Here is a 20,904-nt window from a genome sequence, read left to right on the forward strand (position 1 = left end):
TCGATTTGGTTTGTGTTGGGTGATGCCTGGTAGCGTCAGGGGGTTGTATGCTTCTTGGTGGGCGGGTGGCAAATCTCGTAGTGTTGTTGTGTGAAAGATGGTTCCTCTTTGCCTTATGTGGTGCATCTGGATCGAGAGAAATGCTAGATGTTTCGAGGACTCGTCTAGGAATATTGAGGACCTTCTACACTTTTTCTTGTACACCCTTTTCACTTGGATTGCTGGCTGGCTAGCGCCCTTAATGATCAGCTTCCCTGACTTCCTTTTTATGTTCTCTTATTCTTTTTCTCCCTCTTAGTTGCTCTTTTATATACTCCCTGTGTACTAGGGTTGCGCCTCTTTGCGCTTTGATTAATACATCTTTACTTATCAAAAAAAAAAAAAAAATCTTATTTATGCAAAAGCAGAAGTGTTCTTGCCATCCATAATTCTGGATTTTTTTTTTTTTGTGACTAAAGCTTAGTAGTTGCTGAATAAATTAAGATGTTTGATAAGAGATTTTCAGTTATTATACCTCACTCAGAGGAGGGTTTTTAGGGATCAAAGGAAGATAGCAGGGAGGGCCTGTCCCTCCACACAATAAACAGACTAGGGACAGCTTCCTTTACACTGGAAAGTTATGTTCTAATGTACCACTTTACGAGTTGCTTCTTTTTGGGATATTGGATATTCAGATATTGAATGCAATCTGATAAGACTCTAGTTTGTTGTGGATAAAGAATCTGTAAAGAAAGAAAAGAAGGGAGGAAAAGTTAAGCAAGGAGCAAGGAACAGGTTATTCTACCAATGGAATCTGACTATTTTCAAATTTCTTCCTCTCTTTACTGTAGATATAAGTCCATGAATCAAAATACTAGGTTTTGGTTCTAATAAATACCCTGCATCATACAAAGAGGTAGATATTTATAGACATCATATGGCATATAGAATGACCTAGAGATACTTAACATAGTAGTAGATGCAAATCACTGTGAATCTAATTTTAAATGGAAAAATATCTTTAAAACGGGATTTCTTGATATTTTGCTTATCAACACTAGTTCAATTGTTGCAGAAACTTACCAAACGTGGTAAATATGAATTGCCTGCTTGTCCACATTGAGTTCGAATGTGTAAAGCATTGGCAGTTAGAGGGACATACATCACATGTCTAGGAAAAGAATTTAGGTCATTAGTGATGTAATGCCCTTTCTCTCGTTTTCATGTCCATGAAGGTGTAGATGAAAATCTTTCATAAGCTAAAAATTTTCCTTTTTCTTTGGCCCTAGAATTGGATTTACTATTAAAATGGGAAACATCTGGTGCACATCAGATGGTGATAATAATTGGGTGGTTCTTGTGGTGGGGGTCATATTGGATTGGCAGTTGGGTGATGCTAAATGTGGTGGTAGGAGTTATTGGTAAATTGATAGAGTAGTGCTGCTAGCGGTTGTGATGGCATCAGGTTTTGAATGTGAAAATTTTTTGTCTGCTTCGGTGGTGGTAGTGCAGGAAACTAATTCTACTCCTGGTTGGTAATCTAGATCTTGAAATTGTAGTAACCAAGCTTTGAGTGAGAGTGGCACAGAAGGACTGAGGTGACATTTTAAAATTACTTCAAGGTTCATAGTGCAGCTAGGAGTCTATAGCATGTGTACATGTATACATGCCTTTATCGTAAGTACTTGGGCAAGCATAGACGTCAAACACACACACTTTTAAGGTTCTTGTTTTATGGATGTATACATGAATGACAGTTTTGAGACGGTCAATTGTTCATCATCACCACTAATAAGCCTCAGCTTAGCAGCGAAAAGCTGGTTTATTCTCTTATAGAAGAAACTTAATTTCATATAATATTCATCTCCTTTATTCGCTTTTTCCTTTCTACTTAGGTGTTTCATTTTGTATACCTCTAGTGTACCAATGGGTGCCCTATGCTTTTAATGAGATTGGATTATTACTTACAAAAAAAAAATATAATATTCATCTCCTTTCATCTTGCAGATTCTTTAATTCCCATGATAGGGAATTCCATGTGGCTTCCCTTCCTTACAAACCTGACTTCAAAGTTATGCCCGAGGGTTGGGATGGTACCACCAGAGATCTGGATGAAGTCCATTATGAGATCTCCCAGAAAGAAGATGAAATGCTTTATCACGAATTCATCCAGAGGATGAACTCCAACAAAAAGAAAGTAAGTTCTGTGTGCTACCTGTCTTTTCCCTGGAAAATAAAATGCGAAAAATAAATGTATACCATCGAGAGCCTGTTTTATATTATTAGGTTTGTTGTTGTTTTATTGTTGAATGTTATTTACTATTTACTATTATTTTGGTTGTTATTAGCTTGCTGCTCTCTATTCTTGGATTCAATTTGTTAATGATTGCCCTTCAAGGACAAAAGAGCTCATTCATTTTTTGAGTCATCCCCCTAATGCTCTCTCTCTCTCTCTCACACACACACACATGCGCACACAGATAATTGTTGTCTTAATTAGAGGAAGTCCGTTTTGTATTTGATGGTTGAGATGAAGGATATAGATATAGGGGTTATATAATCGTGGCTCCTATGTCAGTATTTGAGACTGGGTGGTGGTGGCACAGAAGCTGAGGGTTAGCTTAGCTGGTGATTTTAGACCGATGTCTCAGCAAATTGGGTGACTAAAGTTGAGTGGCCAGTGGCCTTGTGCATTAGAGTGTGTAGCCATTGATTAATTGGTTGCCTTTAGATGAACTCAGTCAGTTTCTGCCTACTATTAGAAGGCACTATCAAAATTGAATAACTAATTGTCTGACAGTAGGAAATGAAGTTTATTGCGCAGATAAAAGTAATTGAATATGTCAAGTTGAAGGGTAATGAGATGTAAAGGTTGAAGATGAGGGGTCAGAAGATGACGACGGGTAGGGATGAGTTTGGGACCTCTTGGATGGTAGGTCTCATCTACTCACCAAATGATAAGTCTTTCTAGTTTGTCCACCGAGTCCCAAGCACAGGGCAGCAGTTAGGGGAGAGAGAGGCACATTAAGCAACTAGGGAATCCACCAATATTTTTTCATTGAAGGGCTACAATGCTGCTTTACATGCGGAAACTAATGAATGGAGCACAAATAGTGTGCCTTTGTTTAGTCTCTTTGCAGGTCCCCCATGGTTTTTGCTTCTCAATTTTTGTCTTCTGCAACATACTGCAGATCCCTGATTTTATTTCACTTGCATACAGATGGCAGGAGAGGTGAAATCCCACAAGTATAGCCGGCGCCGTCTGATTTTATTTCAGAGGGTTGGAATTTCACGGTTGAGAAAATGGGTCCGCGAGGGAAGCAAGGAGGTGGAGGTGGATGGAAGTTTGTCAGCTTGCCTGATGGTTCTAGCTGACCTCTGAATGAAATGGAAAAAATGTACGTGAAGCGAGAGACCCCCCGCCGCCGACGCAAGATACTCCCCTGATGACCATTTCTCTGTTCTCAAATCTTATAATCCAGGATTTTTGTAGCTTGTGTATCTGATAATTGGGATTCTGAGGTGGTGTTGACCACAATTTTCATGTTTTCCCCTGCCATCAGCGCAATCCTTTTTTGGCTTGGGAGTATGATTATGTTACTTTTGTGGTAAAACTTGTTAGGGGTTCAACTCTGTTTTGTACAAAGTCGCTATATGAGCAACTTCTCTTTCTTGCCTCTTATCTGGTCTAGGCTTTTGAGGAAACTTAAATTCATGCGAATGTTGATGCAGCTTTAAGCAATTAAGAGCTTTCATAAGCTTTTATGGCCCTGGTTTCCTTAGCGCAGCTGCCGTCTTCTATAAACTTAGACTAACCGAGCAGAGCCATTGGAAACATAGAATCTCAAAGCCATTAATCAACAATTCTAAATACAACTCACTTTTCAAACGTAGATCCTACTAAAAAAAGCAATTCTCACCTTCATATAGCATCAAAACACTTTTCAAAACCATTATCAAACAATTCTCTATTATGTTTATGAGATTTTAGCGTTACAGTGTATATTGGAGTTTTATGACCCATTATTTGCTTCATCAGATGGTTGTATACTTGTTTATGTGGAAGTGGGCATTGTTTGTTTGGGTAGTGTGTTAACTATTTATTTGGTTCTTGCGGTTTGAATGATTTTGGTTGCGTTTCTTGTGAATGCATTGTGAAAAATAGAAGAATAAAGGATCATCTTCATGCTATACTTTTGTTCTTCTACATTTCTTATTACTTTTTCCGCCTTTTGATCTCATGTTTGTGGAGCTGCAGGTAAAACTCCTCTCTATTGACTAGAATGCAAATTGCATAAACGCAGTTAATGTTCTTGTAATCCACAAAACTAAGCTCATCTCTTTCACTGGTTGTTCTAATTTTTATCATTTGCAGATGGACCCAAAACTAAATGGATATCTTGCGGAATTGAATTTTTTTTTTTTTTAAAAAAAAAAAATTACTTTCGCACATGATGGAAATTTACGCTTAATACATACAAGCATGCTTATCATATCTAAGAATCCACTTAATACATCGTAAAGCATACTCAAATTGTAATAATGTAAAGCATGGGAGTTATTTAAACATGTAGAAAAGCTTGAATTCTTGACGTCTTTTTCTCTCTTTTCCTTCTCTATGCCTTTCCTAACCTAGCCGCTGCCACTAGTCTCTCTGCCTGAGAGGAGGAAAGAGATCTCATATCTTCTCTGCTCCAGCATCAAACGTTTGACCCATATGAACATTTGAGGTCGAGGCCAAACGATTGGGCTTCTCTATTCAAACGTTTGATGGTCAGTCAGGAACTCTATTTTGAACATGTTTAGGTCTAGCATTTGTTTTAGCTCACAGATTATGAGGGTGTGGAACATTTGAAGGAATTTGTGGAGGAATAATACGATTTAAGTGAGTACAAACTCACATGAATACTTGTTATTTTTTCTGCATTGCACGACTATTTTATGTGTACCAAACATTCATCCTTATAACTCTCACAAAATACATTTTGATATATTATGAACTATATTTTATGAAAACATGTGTTGATTAAGCAAAATAATGAACATGGTGAGATTTGTAAGAGCATGAATGTAAAAGATTGGCAAGACTAATTGTATCGTATGACATGGTACACCGGTATGTGCGGGATAACGGCCATGGGCTTACTATACAAGTTAACTATATGGTCAAATGTGTGTATGTAATATGGGCTTTGGATCTAATAGTTATTTTATGACCGGCGCAGTCATGTTTGATTGGTGGGTCACTACAGAACGTACATCATTAGTAGCGTGAGCCGCTCGAGGTCGGACTCAGTCAGGCTATTAGTATTATGGATGGTACTGTGCAATACCCGAAGTACCGGTATTGTATTACAGGCCTCTCAAGACAGCGCTAACCTTGTTGAAAATGAGTAATATTTCGAGTAAACTATATAGTTTGAGCTATAACGTAATTCTCATACTACAACATATATTATATTTATATTGTAATCATAATAAACTTGTCATCTCATAATGTTGCATGTGGATTATAAACAACTGAGTTTATCATCTAATGACATGTACATCATGTGTATTTTTACTCATTAAGTCGTCAAATTTACCCTTATTCTTTCCCTTCATATGTATATCTGCGCTATTTTAGCTAGTCTAGCAGGAGATGGATTCGTGGAACCATCTGGTGGTAGTGAGGGACTTGATCAAAGTCATTTTTGACGACTCAGAACCCATCTAGCTCAAGTCAATGTGGGATGCTGGTGGAACTATTCTTCAGAAAATGATTGAGATTATCTTTATGTTACATTTGGTCAAGCATAGGCTTTAATTCATTAAGAACAATTAGAAATGATCTGTATTATATTTTGATGACTAGTTTTTGACCTTGGTACTTTAAGTCTGTCTATGCTATGATGCTTTTAAGTTTCATCCTAGTTATTATGATTGTGGTTTTAAATTATTTCTTTGTCCCTTAGTCAAAGTCTTTTGCTGCAAATTCCTAAATTTTGTTTCCCATGAAATAAGGCTGGGCGAACCATAGAGTCAATTACCAGTTAATTGATTTCACTGGGGTGTTATATAGATTGATTGTCTATGTAAATGGCATTGTGATTGTTGGGAGTGACTGGCGGAATTACCAGACTGAAACAATTTTTACATCGGTGGTTTTACACTAAAGATCTGGGTAAACTTCGGCACTCCTTAGGATTTGAGGTTGCAAGGTTAAAGACAGACATCAATCTTATCTCAAAGTAAGTATGTATTTGACATCCTCGAGGAAAAAAATGGATTGTTAGGTGTTTGACGTGTTTATACTCATATGGATCCGAATTGTAAACTTGTGAGAGGTGAAGGAGAGTTATTTTTTGCCAAGGGAGAGCTTTTTCTCACTGTAGATTTTAGAATCTCTTTTTCCACAAGTTCAAAGTTTTAAATCATGCTAGCAATAAACACGTGTGATGTTTCCAAAAAGCTTCAATTATTCTTGTCAACCACATATGTAGATATCCTCCCTGCGTTTATCACTATCAATAGAAAATCAACTTCTCGAAGCCCAGGTTAATTGGTGGAAATTACTAGCAGTAATTTTGCAGCTGTTTAATTTATGATGATGCTCAAGAAATTGTTCAGGAGTGCTCCAACTAGAGTTTGCAAAACTCTTACAACTTACCCAAAACGACTCTAAGAAGTACAATCCAATTGGCTGTGTTTGCAATTACTCTCCAATGCACTCAAAAGCTTGAAACATATTATAAACATCACAGGTAATTAATAAACAATTGAAATACAGAGGCAAAACCAAACACAACAGCAACAGAAAGTCCCAAGGCAAGTGAAAATTTTCCTTCGCTTGATATCGGCTGCCAAAATTGCTATAACCAGGATCATCCATCGTGAGATGCCACCAAGTTTTGAGGGAGATTGAAGTCAAGGCTGTCTTGAGATAAGCTATGCAAGTCAGATGCAACATGCTTTATACTTTTGGGACAACATAAACCTGATTTGCCTACTGCCCAACACAAATGCTCTGTGAACCATTTCGGCAAAGAGAGCATCATGCCTATGCATTTCTCCGAATCTTCTTCTTTAGTTTATCTTGCTCCCGATATCTCTCACGCCTTTCTTCTCTCCGGCGCTTTTTCGACACCAGCTCATCTTTGGCTTTCTCCACCTCAACTTCTTTCCTCCTCTTCTCTTCCTTAAGCTTTCGCTTCTTCATCTGCAAAAGGCAAAGTTATTAAGTGAATTTTTTATTTTATTTTATTTGAGCAAAGCTATTAAGCAAACGCTAAAAACTTCCAATCATCCTAGGAAAAAATGTAACATTTTGGTCTGGATTTTCAAATATGTTAAATAAATACAGTATCAGTCTAAATGCGAATACCTTCTCATTTCTAATCAATTGAAGATGTTGAACAAGAGCATGGACTTTTCGCTCGTGGGGCTCCATGACAACAGCTGGTCTTCTATTTTCAAGAAGTGGCCGTTTCCGAGCAGGTATATCCTTGGGCTTTGATGCAAATGGGAGAGCTGCCCGCAATTGCTTGGGAACCACCAATGGGTTGAACTTCTTTGGCTTTCTTTCAATTGGCTATTGATACAAAAATATAATTAATAAAATAGCAAAAAAAAAGCAAATACCAAAACAGTGCTTTTGAGCCAAAATAAAGGAACATAACTATCGCCTAACATCAGATCTTACCTTGTAGAGTGAATCCTTGTTAATAGGAATGGGAAGATTGTGTTCTCTCCTCAATTCAGCTACGGTTTTCATTCCTAGCCAGGTCTGATCACGAGGTTGTAAGGCCGTCGATAATGGATTGTAAAAGTGAGGAACTTCCACTTGAGTCCATGCACGCAAGAAAACAATGTCACTCATCTTGATCTTATCCTCAAAGGTACACCTCGCAATCCCTTCTCTAGGTTGTCCTCCCTTCTGTTTTGGTTGGTTACCTATCTCTTCTTTTGCAGCCTGCACAAATCTCAGATACGTTAAATCAGGCTTCACAGTTAGAAGAAGAGACATGCTTATACCCTTTTAAGTTGGTATGTTTGTATGCCCAGACTATCAATTATGAGGATTCCATCCTAATGATGTGTGATCATTGTTACCATAAAATACTTTCCACTAAAAATTAAATAAAGGTTAAAATTTTAACTGTCCAATGTAAAAGGCAAAACCACATGGCAACAAGCAAGATGTAACCAGAACAATCAAAGTAGACAAATTCAGAATGAAAAATACAAATACAAGTTTCTCGTTAAACAAGAATACCTTCTTAACCTGGCCCCGTATCCCGCTGACAGTTCGAACAGCTGCACCTTCAAACCGAGCAATTTCAAGATCTGAAGTAAACATATCCTTGATAAGTGCAGTTTTCTTGAAGATCTTGCAGGGGTAACCAACCAGCTTGATTTTCTTCACTATCCGAGCTGCATGATTGAACTCGAGCACAACTGCAGTTGCAGTTATCCTAAATTGAGCCTGACAGACCAAATGAAAGCTGCTCAGGGGCAAGGGATAGTTTGGAAGCGAAAAACAATAAAAGAAACTTGGGGAGGGGGGGGGAGGGGATTATGCACTAACATGACAGATAGTCAAACTGTAGTTTAGTGCATCTAAAAGAAGAGGAGTGGAATGTGATTAAAATATGATGCATTATGGAATAATTAGGAGTCTGTCTGTTGGCACTTTTCACAAAAGTGCAGAATGGCACCCACAACATTTTTTGCATAAGTGGCAAATTGGCGTTTATGCAAAAAGTGCTTATTGTCTAACAATGGGGTCCTTTTTTTTAGTAAGTAATCACAAGTAATATTAAAAAGCAAAGGTGCAACCTAAGTACAAAGGACGTATACAAGAGAGACACCTAATTAAAAGATGAAAAAAGCTCTAGAGAAGCTTGATAGATAGAAATATTAAAATCAAAGATAGCAGCCCAATGGTAAAGTGTCTTAAAAAGAAAAAGCCTCTAATTCCACTGTTGTCTGCTCAAGATCCTCAAAGTTTTGATAATTTCTTTCCCTCCAAAGACACCACATAAGACAGGACGGTATCATCTTCCATATTGCATCAAAATGAAGCCTACCAACTTGCCCTTTCCAGCATGCGAAGAGGTCAGTCACCACTCAACTAGGAATAACCCAAGCCAGCCCTACATTGTTGAAAATAGCATTCCAAAGAGCATTGTCAATCTCACAATGGAGCAGAAGAATTTGATTCCCCACTCTTCTTACACATGCAGCATCAATCAACCACAATGATATGCTTTAGGGTTTAGGTTGTCCATAGAGAGGATCTTCCCTAGTGCGATCGACTAAGCAAAAAAGGCTACTCTCAAGGGTAGTTTATTCAGCCAAATACTCTTCCAAGGATAAGGAGTACTATAAAGAGAAATAAGGGCAATGTAATCTGATCTAATGTCAAACAATGAGGTCCTAATGTGACTAAATCACTTTCTATTAACTTAAAACCTCTAAAACGTACCAACAAATCAGTACTACTGAAAAAAAAAAGAAAAAAAAAAAAAAAGACAACAGAGGAACCTAAATGCAACTAAGGAGAGAAAGTGGTACAAAGCATCACTTTTCACCACTTTTCTTGCCTTAGTTTACGCGAACAATTCAGACTCTACAGCCAGTAGAACAGGATCATAGCAATGTTGTCCAGATCAATTTCAGCTTGCAAAAAATTCAATAACTATATTTCTAGGCTTAAGCTTTGTGCAGTTTTGGTTGAAAGGGTTTGGTCTCCACTCACAGTTCAGTGCCCAATGTCAAGTTGTTATATGTACTGTTATTGCCAGGATTTCAAACCAAATTTGAGGTTCAAAAGCACCCCAGTGAGCACCAGGGCAGAGATGGGCATAGTTTCATACAACAAATGGCAAGTTTTGGTTGTTTAGCTACCTTTCACAAGTTTCATGAGAGTGAGCCAATACACATCACCAATATTAAATTACATATACATCACCATTTTACACTTTTAGAGATAAAACCTCTCCCCAGACTTTTAAGACTTGGGTGCCAAGCCTCAAATCTTAAGGTTAAAACTTAGCAGGGGAAAACTTTTACCTCTACCTACATAAATTTCATTATCTTTTTCATTTGAAGTTGTCAGAATTAATAAGGTATTTATGTAAATATTAGCTTTTAATGCAGCCTAAGGTCAATAACGTGATTTTCATAATATCTTCCATACAGGCTTCCAAATTTGCCCATAATATTCTATGCACTTATAATTTGCAGTGAATATATCCTATCCAGATCTTAAGAATACACCTATAACAGCCTTTTGAACCATATTATATATAAGAAATTTGGGTATAAAATTACTGTTTGATATCACACAATTTCTGGATTTTAGATTCTTTGAAGCATTGTTTATAGCACGGTGTTTTGTCCAATAAAAAAAATTTACTGGAGTATGTTCATAAGAAAATCAATGCCAATGTGCAGAACAATGGCTTCCCCTTTTCTCATTACAGAATCACTAGTGTCTTTATAAGGTTCTTGAGAAAGCTGCAATGTTTATATCACATTAGGAATGTTTTAACCCCACTTCCTCTCACTATACAAGAAAATAAAAAAGCACAAAAAATTTGAACTATTTTAACTATAGCATTAAACCATGCTGTAAAGAACCAATAGTCTTAAGATGAAAAGCTATCAGACTTGCCCTCTCTCAATCCAACATTTTGAAAAGACTTCTAAGAAAAATTGAGAGAAGGAAAAAAAAAATCTTACTTGATTGTTTGATAGATTCTGAACAGCAACCACCCCAGTATTAGGAGGGGCAAGAGGGCCCCAGAACATGGCAAGGCAATGCATGTGTTCATGAGTGTACTTAAGCATGCGATGCCTTCCATTCTGATCCTCAGTGGCATAAACAGGCATAGTTTGGTAACGCCTCCATCCAATTGAAACAATTATGGGATCTCTATTCTTCAGGACTTTCTTGTGCCATCTGTGCCGCTTTAACCTGGCCTGGAAATAAAAAGAAACAAAACATCTTATGACATCAAGATTTGCCAATTAACAGGTTAAATGAGAAAAGTTATCATCACTGTTACAGAATTCCAGGTGTGGCTAAAATATCTAATAAATTCAGAAAGCACATATATAAACCTTATTGAAATAAATGAGCTAACCAGATAGATAACAAAGAGAAAAACTAAATAAATGAGTTGACTAATAACTATTTAGTGCATTCTACCTGCATGTATCCAGCATTTTCCTCCCCAAGACCAATGCCTCCAACCAAAATAGGATGGCACGGATCAAAATAGTCAACCATTTCACAAGGAACATCATGAACCTCCAATCTCAGGTAAGTTCCTGTCCGAAAGCCTTCTATCTCTATTCGTGTGGAGTCATCAAGATCGTTGAGTTCAGATATATTCATTTGTTTACGGAGTTCAATCTCCTCCTTCAACTGCAGGAATCATGCATGATTTACCACTCAATACCTTTCACTTACAAGCAACTATATTCAAGTATCAGACAGAAGATCTACCTTGTCAAAATAACTACTTTCATTAGCTTGACTTCGATGAAACTTGGCTCCATCCTTTTTATCAACTTCCTCATCTAGTGAGTCAGATCCGTCTAATGTAGATCATGGTTAAGGTCACAAAGTGCAATTTCATATTGCTTTTGTACATATAGAAATAAAATTTTGTTCACCTACATGCAGAATGACAATGAGAATAAAAAAGGGAAAAAAAAAAATTACTTTCTTTGGATTGGGTTGATGAGGAGGAGGAGGGGGTGGGGAGATCACAAATTAAGACTAATTTTTTTTTGATAAGTAATGATGATATAAAAGAGCGCAAAGGGGCGCAACCTATATACACAGGAAGTATAAACAGAGAGCGCCTAGGAGGGAGAGAAATGAAAAAGAAAATCAGAGAAACTAATCACTAAAGGAGCTAGCTAAGCGGCCGTCCAAGAGTAAAGAGTAAAGAAGAAGAAATGAGTCAATTCCTCTATGGTCCTAGTGGAATTTTCAAAACATCTAGCATTTCTTTCATTCCAAATACACCACATAAATAGCTATTCAAGATTATATTTTAAGACTAATGAAAATGTATTATGTTAAAAGGATATTGTGCATCAAACTTTGCACGGAGAGCAAGCTTTTTAAGCCTTCGCTCTTCAGCTGCCGAGTCATCTTCCTTTTGGATTGCACCATTGCCAATATCATCTGTTGGATGCCTCTCATTTTCCTCCCCTTCTAAATCTTCAAAGTCGCCATAGACAGCATCATCATCTTCAGTGTTGGCTTCCGGGATTTCACTTCTGCTTTTAGCTTTTTCCCAGTCACCAGTTACAAAACGGTCACGAATACTCTGAATAAGCTCTTCCTCTTTCCAGTTTTTCAGATTTTCATAATTGGTGAATTTGGAAGAGTCTTCAGCATTCACATTTCCGTCATCAAATCCTTCTCTTAGATTCTGCAACAGACAGACCATCAAGAAGCATCTCAGATAATAGAAAGAACCTCGTTCCCAAACAAATGGAAAATTAAGAAGACGACGAAAAAACACACACACAACTATTGCTCTAAGAAAACAAATAGGTGCCACTGATAAAGTAGTTCATGGACGGACCTTTTTCCCTTCTCCTTTAGGCTTAAAGAAGTCTTCTCCATCACTTTCTTCATTGTCACTACTATCCTGTGCTTCATTCAGAGTTGTAGTAGATGTTGATGTCGCTTTCCCATATACAAGTTGCATAAGATTAGTATTTTGCCTCAAGACAGTTCTTTCCATCAAAGACTCTTTCCACTTTGAAATGTTTCCCATGTCGTCTTCTTTGAGAAAAATTGAGAATAAAAGTTAGAAACAGAATAATTGGTTCATAAGGAAATTATTTTGATTTAACAACTTGCTGAAGTCAATAAATAAAATTGATGGAGAAAATTATTCTACAAGAACCATTAACTTGAACTATATTTAACAGCAATTTTAAATTGGCTTCAAATGGAACATAATTTGTGCATCACATCCATTTCTAAAGCAGGAGTACAACTTATGACCAAATAAGAACACTCAAAAAAAAAATAAATAAATAAATAAAGGAGGAGAAGAAGAAAGCTACAACATAACAACATTATGTACAATTGAGTCAAAAAGGGAGAGAAAAAAATTACCATCTGTTTCATGATCCTCTCCATCTTCCTCTGAAAAATCTGAACCAGAGGATGCATGATTATCTGCGTCATCGTCACTGGCTTCATTCTCTTTATCTGAATCCTATAATTAAGTACATGTAAAAAGCATGATAGTTACAAACAAAGCAGTAAAAGTTTGATATTACAAACAAAGTGCTGTCATTTTCAACAAATTTTCTTTTATATGCAATTGAAATATCATTAAAAGAACAAAATGCGCAACCCAAGTACTTATGAAATATACAAAATATGCATTTAGCTAGAAAGAGTAAAAAAATCACGAAAACTAAGCAAATTAAAATCTAAAGCAGCTATCCTCTTGTGATCTCAAAACTTCCATCATTTCTTTCCCTTAAAAGACACGACAAAAGGCAGAACTGAACCATCTTTGACACTGCTGCACTCTAAGGACTACCACACAACCCTCTCCAACAACATCATGTTTAGATGTGGAAAAGGTACCAAAAGATGAAATCATTTCCATCATGACTTAGGTAGGCTCTACACAAATTCAAGCACACTGCAGAAAAAGTAACTTCACTGAGCAATCAAGATTACTTGGCCAGTATGAGCTAATATCACAAAATTATGCACACTAATTCTTTCCACTCTTTTTTTAAAGCCAATGATGCATGAAAGCATAAACGAGTATTATATGCAGAACAAGGATTAAAAACAAAAATAAAAGGTTTTTTTTACACATTCACCATTCAGAAGAAGATTCTACTCAACATATAATGATTACCAGCATCATTTACCTTCAAATCGTCATGATCAATATCGTTTCCAAAGAAAGCCTTTCGCCTTAATCTTCCACCATGGTACTCAACATGTTCCTGCAAGTGATCTTTACGAGGAGATTGCTGCTTTAATGCATAGGCATTCTCTTCTTCAGAGCCACTACCTTTGCTTTTTATCATTGCATCTTTCTGGATGCCTTCATCTTGATCTGAAGATTCCAAACCATCCACTGCATCACCATCACTTTCTTCATCAGATTCATCAGCTTCAATTTCTTCCCCAGAATGATCTCTTTCTGAAGGCTCTATTTCACGAACCTGCTCTACAGTTTCATGATCATCTTTTGCATCATTTTGAGCCTCTGACAACATATTACGCTTTCGGCCAAAAAGGCTAATGAAGCTCTTTTCTAACTTCTCATCAATTGAGTATTTTGTGTTCTGAAGAGATTTCACCAAAACTTCACCCACATCTGGGTCCTTTCCTGTTATAACAAGAACGCACACTGAGCAAAGAAAATGATGGCTGCAGCAAAAAGGGAGAGAATTTTGTCTAATATACATTTTTCCACCCAGGCAATATCATTTAATTCATCATAACTAAAACATATAAATGAAAAAGGGAATATCATTGAAAACGTAGAAATGCCATAATAACAAACAGGAAACGGAGTCTTGAAAAGTGTATTGAAAAGCTAATGCCAAATGAACACAAATTAAAGATTCACCAAAGAAAAAATTGCAAGCATATGGAAACAAATGAAAACCTGTGTGTTTCAATCCCCCATTTTCATCATCAACTTTAGAAAACTGAACAAAGTGGTCATTTATGTTTATATAGACAGCATCCTTGTCATAGAGAAGATCCCCAAGTCCAGACATGGGTGCATAAAACAATTTTTCTTTATCACGCAGCCCTTTCTTTTTTGCAGCTGATGGTAAAGGACAAGGATCAGCTAACCCTGTAACACCAGCTACACTGAAATCACCCACACCAGCAATATGCACCTGATTCACGAACCCTATATTAGATCAAAATAGATAATTCAAGAAGATATGGCAAGATGACAGCATATATCAATTATATTTTTGAAACATTCAAGACGTATTGTTTTTCTAAGAGGCAAGAAACAATCCTCAATGCATAAGCATTACTCTACAGCTTTCTAAATTTTATTCAAATATAAAAAATATTAGGGTGTGAACATATAAAAGGGAGAAAGAGAGAGAGGCAATATAATAGTGCAATAGGCATAACTTTGGCATATCACAGATTCAAATCATTCAATTGTCTAGAAAGATCCAGGGTTGCCTCTCTTTCTATATAATTGATTGTGTGGAGGAAACAAGAAAAAACCCTTCATTTCCACAATGAACTGGTCTGCACTGCTGTAAGCTACATTAATATCAGGTCTTGGTAAAAGGTACAGCAACCACCAGTGATTAACCCTTCAAGATGTTAGCTAACATCTATAACTCCAGAAGACCATTACAGTGACTTTGCTTATATTAAAGAGTCAAATAAATGTAAATTTCAAATTTCAATTAAGATAAATTCTCTTAGAACACATACCTTAGTCCCCTTCTTCATATTACAACCTCGCAAATAACCATAAAGAGTGACATTTCTATCACATTTTTTATCCATACGCACTCGCTCAGGAGGAGTAACATCTTCAAAACGATCTACCAAAATATAAGGATGAGAAGCTCGCCAAGACAAAGGATGAAATTTCATTACAGAGATAAACCGTGCAAGATTGTGAATTTCACGCTTAGCGTACCTGTTCATTCAGGGTGGTAATTAAGAAAAAATAAACCTTTGAAATACATAGTGTATCTGTTAACACAGCAGTGCATGTATGCTTCAAAACAGAGGTAGCTAAATAGTCACTTACTTCCCATGAATTAGTCCAGATAAATAAAACAATTTTGCACCATCATATATTTCAGTCCAGAAACGATGCTTGAGACGCTGTTTTGTTTTCTTCAGTTTCTTCACATCCTTGAACTTATCAAGATGAGTAAGCACTCCCATAACCTTTGGGAACCCATGAACTTGTAATATATTCAGGAATTCAAAAGTTTCCTGTAAAGGAATTGAAAAAAAGGCATATGAATCAAAATCCTAAATCTTTTTCATATTAGATAGATTGAAAATATGAGCAGCCTAATATATATATACACTTTTATGACAGGACCCCCCAAGGTAGGAACACTTCGTGTACCCAGTTTTTAAGGATAAACCCCGGACCCGAGTACGCATTCCCACCACACAGATATCATCCCTTAATACAGGGAAACAACAAATTATGTAACAAACATCAACAGAACTGAGCAGAACCTACAACAAATTATTAGCATGCATAGTCAGTCCCACAGATTAAATCGACCACTCAATTTAGATATAGCTGGTGCAAACCATTAAATAAAATGGACTAAAAAGCCAAAACCATGATGTTTTCTTATAAAAATATCAACAAAAAGAAATAAATCTTGTGGTTTATTCATAGGCAGCTCAAACCTTGCATCTATTTAAATCACCGATTTATAATCCTCCATGGATTCAAGTTGGTAAAAGTACACCATGAAGCAAATATTCACAAACTTAAAAATAATATCTCACCATTTCGAAACCATAACTTCCATCTATAAGAAGCAAAGCCAGATCGGCAAACTTTGCTGCATCGATCATGCCATTGATATCGTTCGGGCACTCCACAAACTGTACACGCCTTTGCTTACCTAAACACATTACATCAACCACTCTATAACTAAATTCTTAATTTTCTTTTTTCTATTTTATATTTAATTAACTATATGATTTGGGATAGAAGAAAAAAGTATAAACCTGATACAATGGTAATTGGGCCTCGAACCTCAGGCATGTTATGTTTTGTATAATGCTTTATAAGAGACTTTATTAGAAGCGACTTCCCAACCTGCAAACCCACGACACAACCACAACAAAAGCATCATCTCCCAAACCTTCCAACAACTATGACTTAGAAACTAGCAAAAACACCTATAAATTTAACAATTATGCAACAGATTGATCAAATACCTTGGGAGGTCCATGCACCACGACAACAAATGGCGCTGGTTCACCGTAAGAGCGATCGATCACCGGCACATGAAGCCTTCGCTGCTCTTTCTCGACCGACCGCGACTGTAATCGCTTCGCCTTCACCGACGAACTAAAAGCAAATGCCTATACATACACCACATATACATATATACATATTTATTCAAATTTGATAAAGTTTACAAATTGTCAATGCTCGTTGAAAAGGATTACAAATAAGGAATTAAGCTAATAAAAAATAATAATAATAAGCTAATGGAACCTTAGGGTTTTGTTTCTTATCGTTCTCGGAAATATTCTTCTTCTTCTGCTTATCGGATTTTGCCTTCTTCTTGGGACCGGCCTGGCGAGATCGATGCGCCTTGTGCGACTGCTCAGTGCCGGTGCTATCTAAAGCCATGGTTGCTTAAGAAGGACAACCCTAGCAGAGGAAAGCACTTGTTGGAATGATCAGAATGGGAGAGCAATTGAGGTTTCCACTTTATCTAAAGCAAAAGCGCTGGAGAGAAATAAGGGTTAGGGTTTAGGGTTTTGTTTCGTATCTGCGAGCTACGGCTATGGCGGCAATGCGTTAAGACTTCAGAGAGTTGATGCTGAGGTTTCTCTTATGGGTTTTTTATGTAAATACCCTATTCTTTTGATATTTCATATATGGACTCTTTTTTTCTTTTTCTTTTTTTGCTTTTTGGTACTTTTCAGTTTTCACCAATATTTTTCTATTGGTGAATGCTAAAAGATAAAATAATATATATATAAATTTGTATGTGTATGTAAAGCACGTAAAAAGTACATTTTTTTTAATATTATTAATAAAATTGTAGGAAAAATTATTTTTAAAAAAGAGATGTGCATTTTTTTTGTATGTTATTAAAAAAGTACGTGTTCTTAAAAAAAAAAAAATTTATAAGCTAAATTGAAAAAAGTTTAGAAAAAAACTATTGTCCATAAAAATGTACTATTAAAGATGTTACGTTTTTGGCTTTACTGTTAATTTTTTAAAAGATTTTTTTTGTGTGGTTTTTTATTTATTTATTTATTTTTAATTTTTTTTATTCAATGTAGGGAGAAGGGGAAGGGGAAATTACAAGAACACAAACAAAAACGACAGAAAAATTCTAATAATAGTCGGGAATGGGTTAAATAAATGACCTGGTTCATCAAGTGAACCAAAACGGCCAAAATAGTCTGTTTTATATGGCAACGTTCTATAAACGTAACAAAACCCCAAAGGGTTGCTGACACGGCCATCAATAGCCGGAAAAGAAGAACAAGGCCAACCATCAAAAGTAAAAAACACAAAGAATAGAAAATTACATGAAAAAATAAAAAGACAACAAATACAATAAAGGGACAACAACACAGGCGGAGGCGGAGGCGGGTGTAATACCCAAACTTTTTAAATCATTCTAAAAGTAGTTTTTTAACTCCTTACTCAAAAAGTTATTAGCCTTCTAAACCAGCCCAAACAGTAAACCTTATACCTTCCTTAATGAGCCCAAGCCCCTGGGGTCTTTTAGCAAGCAAAAGTCCAAGACCACCTTCACTAGACGAGCGCTCGTCCAGGGGACCACTTGGGTGTGCCTATTTCTTTTTTTTTTTAAAAAAAAGAGAGAAATGTTTTCAAAGGCTTTTAAACACCTCTTTGATTTCTTGTGTTGCGTTTTCTTGTATTATGCATGTTTATTTTAAAACCTAGAAATAGAAGTACCAACCCATAGCTTTAGATAGAAGCCTAGGACTTATTTTACGGGCTTCTGGCCAAACCTTAGCTACCTGGCCGAACGCTTGCCTTAGGGAACAAGCGCTCGTCCAAAGAGCGAGTCACACGCCCTTAGCCCAAAATGTGGACCAAAGGTTTTAGTAGTCATTTTTAGTTATATGGAACCTCGTAGAATTCTCTAGTATTGCTTATAACGATAGGTCGTGTTTCATTATAGCAAGAATTCGTGATGTCAAAAGACTCAAGCGAGCGTATGAGGTAAGTAACCACTCACGAACACTTTCCTTAAAAACGTAAGATATGTCAGCTGCCTAATCATGCGTATGATATGAACATGTCTACATTTATGTAATAACTTGGTAACTGCTTTAATAACTAGTTGACATGATGTATTGTATGATGTGATACACTAGTAGATGTGGAATAATGGTTATGAGCTTACTATATAGACTTCATTTTATGGTCAAATGTGTGTATATGTGTGGGCTTTGGATCCAATGGTTTTCTTGACCGGCACAGCCATTCCCTAATGGTTGGTCACTACAAAACGAACATCTTTAGTGGTGTGGGCCACCTGAGGTCAAACTCGGTCATGCCACTAGTGGTGGACGGTAGCATACAATGGTCGGGGCACCGTCATTGTATTACAGGTCCCTCTGGCCAGCGCCAACCCTGCTGAGAATGGGTAATATTTCAAGTAGATTATACAAGAGAGTTATGACCTATAAAGCACTAGTTTTTCTACATTAAAATACTTGAACCATTGTTGTCGGGAGTACACCACCATTTATCAAACTAGATGATATTTTCAAATGTGTATTAACGGAGACAACACCTCTTTTAAATGTCTTCCAAAACTGCACATTTATTTCTGCTTAATAATGAGCTCATGTTATACCTAATTGTGAGATTTACTTATTAAGTCATTAGACTCACATTGTTATTATCCTTTTTAGGGAGCTTGTCACTAGGATCCAGGAGTGGCGCGATTGCCACCACACCTTTTCTATTAAGATTCTTCATACAATTATCAAGTTTGCATTTTATTATTGATTAGTTGCTCCATGTCTTTATTTGAGGAATATAATTGTACTGTAATGTTTATAGTTTTTTTCGGATTTATTTCACCTTCCTATGCATTAACTCTGATAATGCTTAGATGAGCGATTCCTCATTTAGCCACCAGTTGGTTTACGTGGGGTAATTGCCAGTAACCCAGCCAGGTTGGCCAATGTCAATTTTGGGGGCGTTAGAGCACTAGCAGCAACTTTCCAACCATTTCCCCTCAATTTAGGGAATAAAACTACCTTTTGATTCCTTATAAAAAAACACTTCACAATAAATTCCCTTATTTTTCCTTATATGAATTAAATACTATTTCTTTTTATCATTGCAACCAATGAGAGAGGAAAGAGAATTGTTGGGACATGTGAAGGAGAGAGGAGAGATAATGATTTGCTTATAATTTAATAAAGCATTGGATATCTACAGTGTTTCCCAATGCATTGGGAAATACTTTAGATACCCTTTGGTGTAGGTTAAATATAGGGCTTTTGATATGGGTATGTTTTTGTGATTTTTTTTTTTTTTTTTTTTTTAATTTTTCCTAAATATAGGGAAGTGAATGGCATATAGGGCATCTGTTGCTAGTGCTCTTACAGGGGGTCAAGGCGGCGAAACCCTACACAAGTGCTGAGAGCCAAACACAACGAAGGAAGCCACACGCTGGTGCGTGAGGGCCACGCACCGGCAGTGGTTGCTGAGGGGATGTTGGAGAGGCACAGAAGAAGTTGGCGACTGTGAGGAGGAGCGAAGGAAGGCTGCACTCGTTGGCCACTGCGCAAGGTGCTCCACGCGTTGGTGCATGAGAGAGACACACCCGCGAGTAAGATCTAGTCTCGGGCGCGTGTGGACCACACGCCGACGCGTGGTGGTCGGATGGAGACAAGGCCGGTGGCATCTAGAAGCTGAGGGACCCAAGGTCAAGGTGGAGTGGCGCGTTTATGGTTATGGCTTCCTGAAAATGACAGATCTGATTTTTTTTTAAAATAAAATCCAAAAACTTCAGAAAGGTTGCGGATTCGGGGCTGAGGAAGACGGAAGGAGGCTGAAACCGAGCGACTAGCGGTGGAAGATGGGCTAATAGTGTTGCTGGACAAAGATAAGGCCTTCGAAGTGGTGGATAAGACCTTCGAAGAGGCAGTTAGGACCTCCGAAGAGGCGAAAA

The 20,904-nt window shown here is 37.0% G+C and overlaps 2 protein-coding genes across 2 annotated transcripts; one reads left to right on the forward strand and one right to left on the reverse strand.

The window, feature by feature from the left end:
• Positions 1-732: 732 nt before the first annotated feature.
• Positions 733-3,638, forward strand: LOC132167889 (protein GAMETE CELL DEFECTIVE 1, mitochondrial-like). The gene is made up of 3 exons (XM_059578926.1): positions 733-774; positions 1,987-2,176; positions 3,200-3,638. The coding sequence occupies exons 2-3, from the start codon at positions 2,054-2,056 to the stop codon at positions 3,359-3,361; spliced, it is 285 nt and encodes a 94-aa protein (XP_059434909.1). The 5' UTR covers positions 733-774; positions 1,987-2,053; the 3' UTR covers positions 3,362-3,638.
• A 2,896-nt stretch (positions 3,639-6,534) lies between these two features.
• LOC132190138 (uncharacterized) lies at positions 6,535-17,556 on the reverse strand. The gene is made up of 18 exons (XM_059605040.1): positions 17,220-17,556; positions 16,937-17,083; positions 16,724-16,814; positions 16,499-16,617; positions 15,771-15,961; positions 15,446-15,656; positions 14,640-14,880; positions 13,891-14,357; positions 13,112-13,214; positions 12,570-12,772; positions 12,065-12,413; positions 11,474-11,568; positions 11,174-11,392; positions 10,705-10,944; positions 8,234-8,443; positions 7,661-7,930; positions 7,343-7,549; positions 6,535-7,177 (listed from the first exon to the last, which is right to left on the reverse strand). The coding sequence occupies exons 1-18, from the start codon at positions 17,355-17,357 to the stop codon at positions 7,019-7,021; spliced, it is 3,660 nt and encodes a 1,219-aa protein (XP_059461023.1). The 5' UTR covers positions 17,358-17,556; the 3' UTR covers positions 6,535-7,018.
• Positions 17,557-20,904: the final 3,348 nt, after the last annotated feature.

Source organism: Corylus avellana, chromosome ca1, assembly GCF_901000735.1.
Source record: "Corylus avellana chromosome ca1, CavTom2PMs-1.0".
In the NCBI taxonomy this organism is placed as follows: domain Eukaryota; kingdom Viridiplantae; phylum Streptophyta; class Magnoliopsida; order Fagales; family Betulaceae; genus Corylus; species Corylus avellana.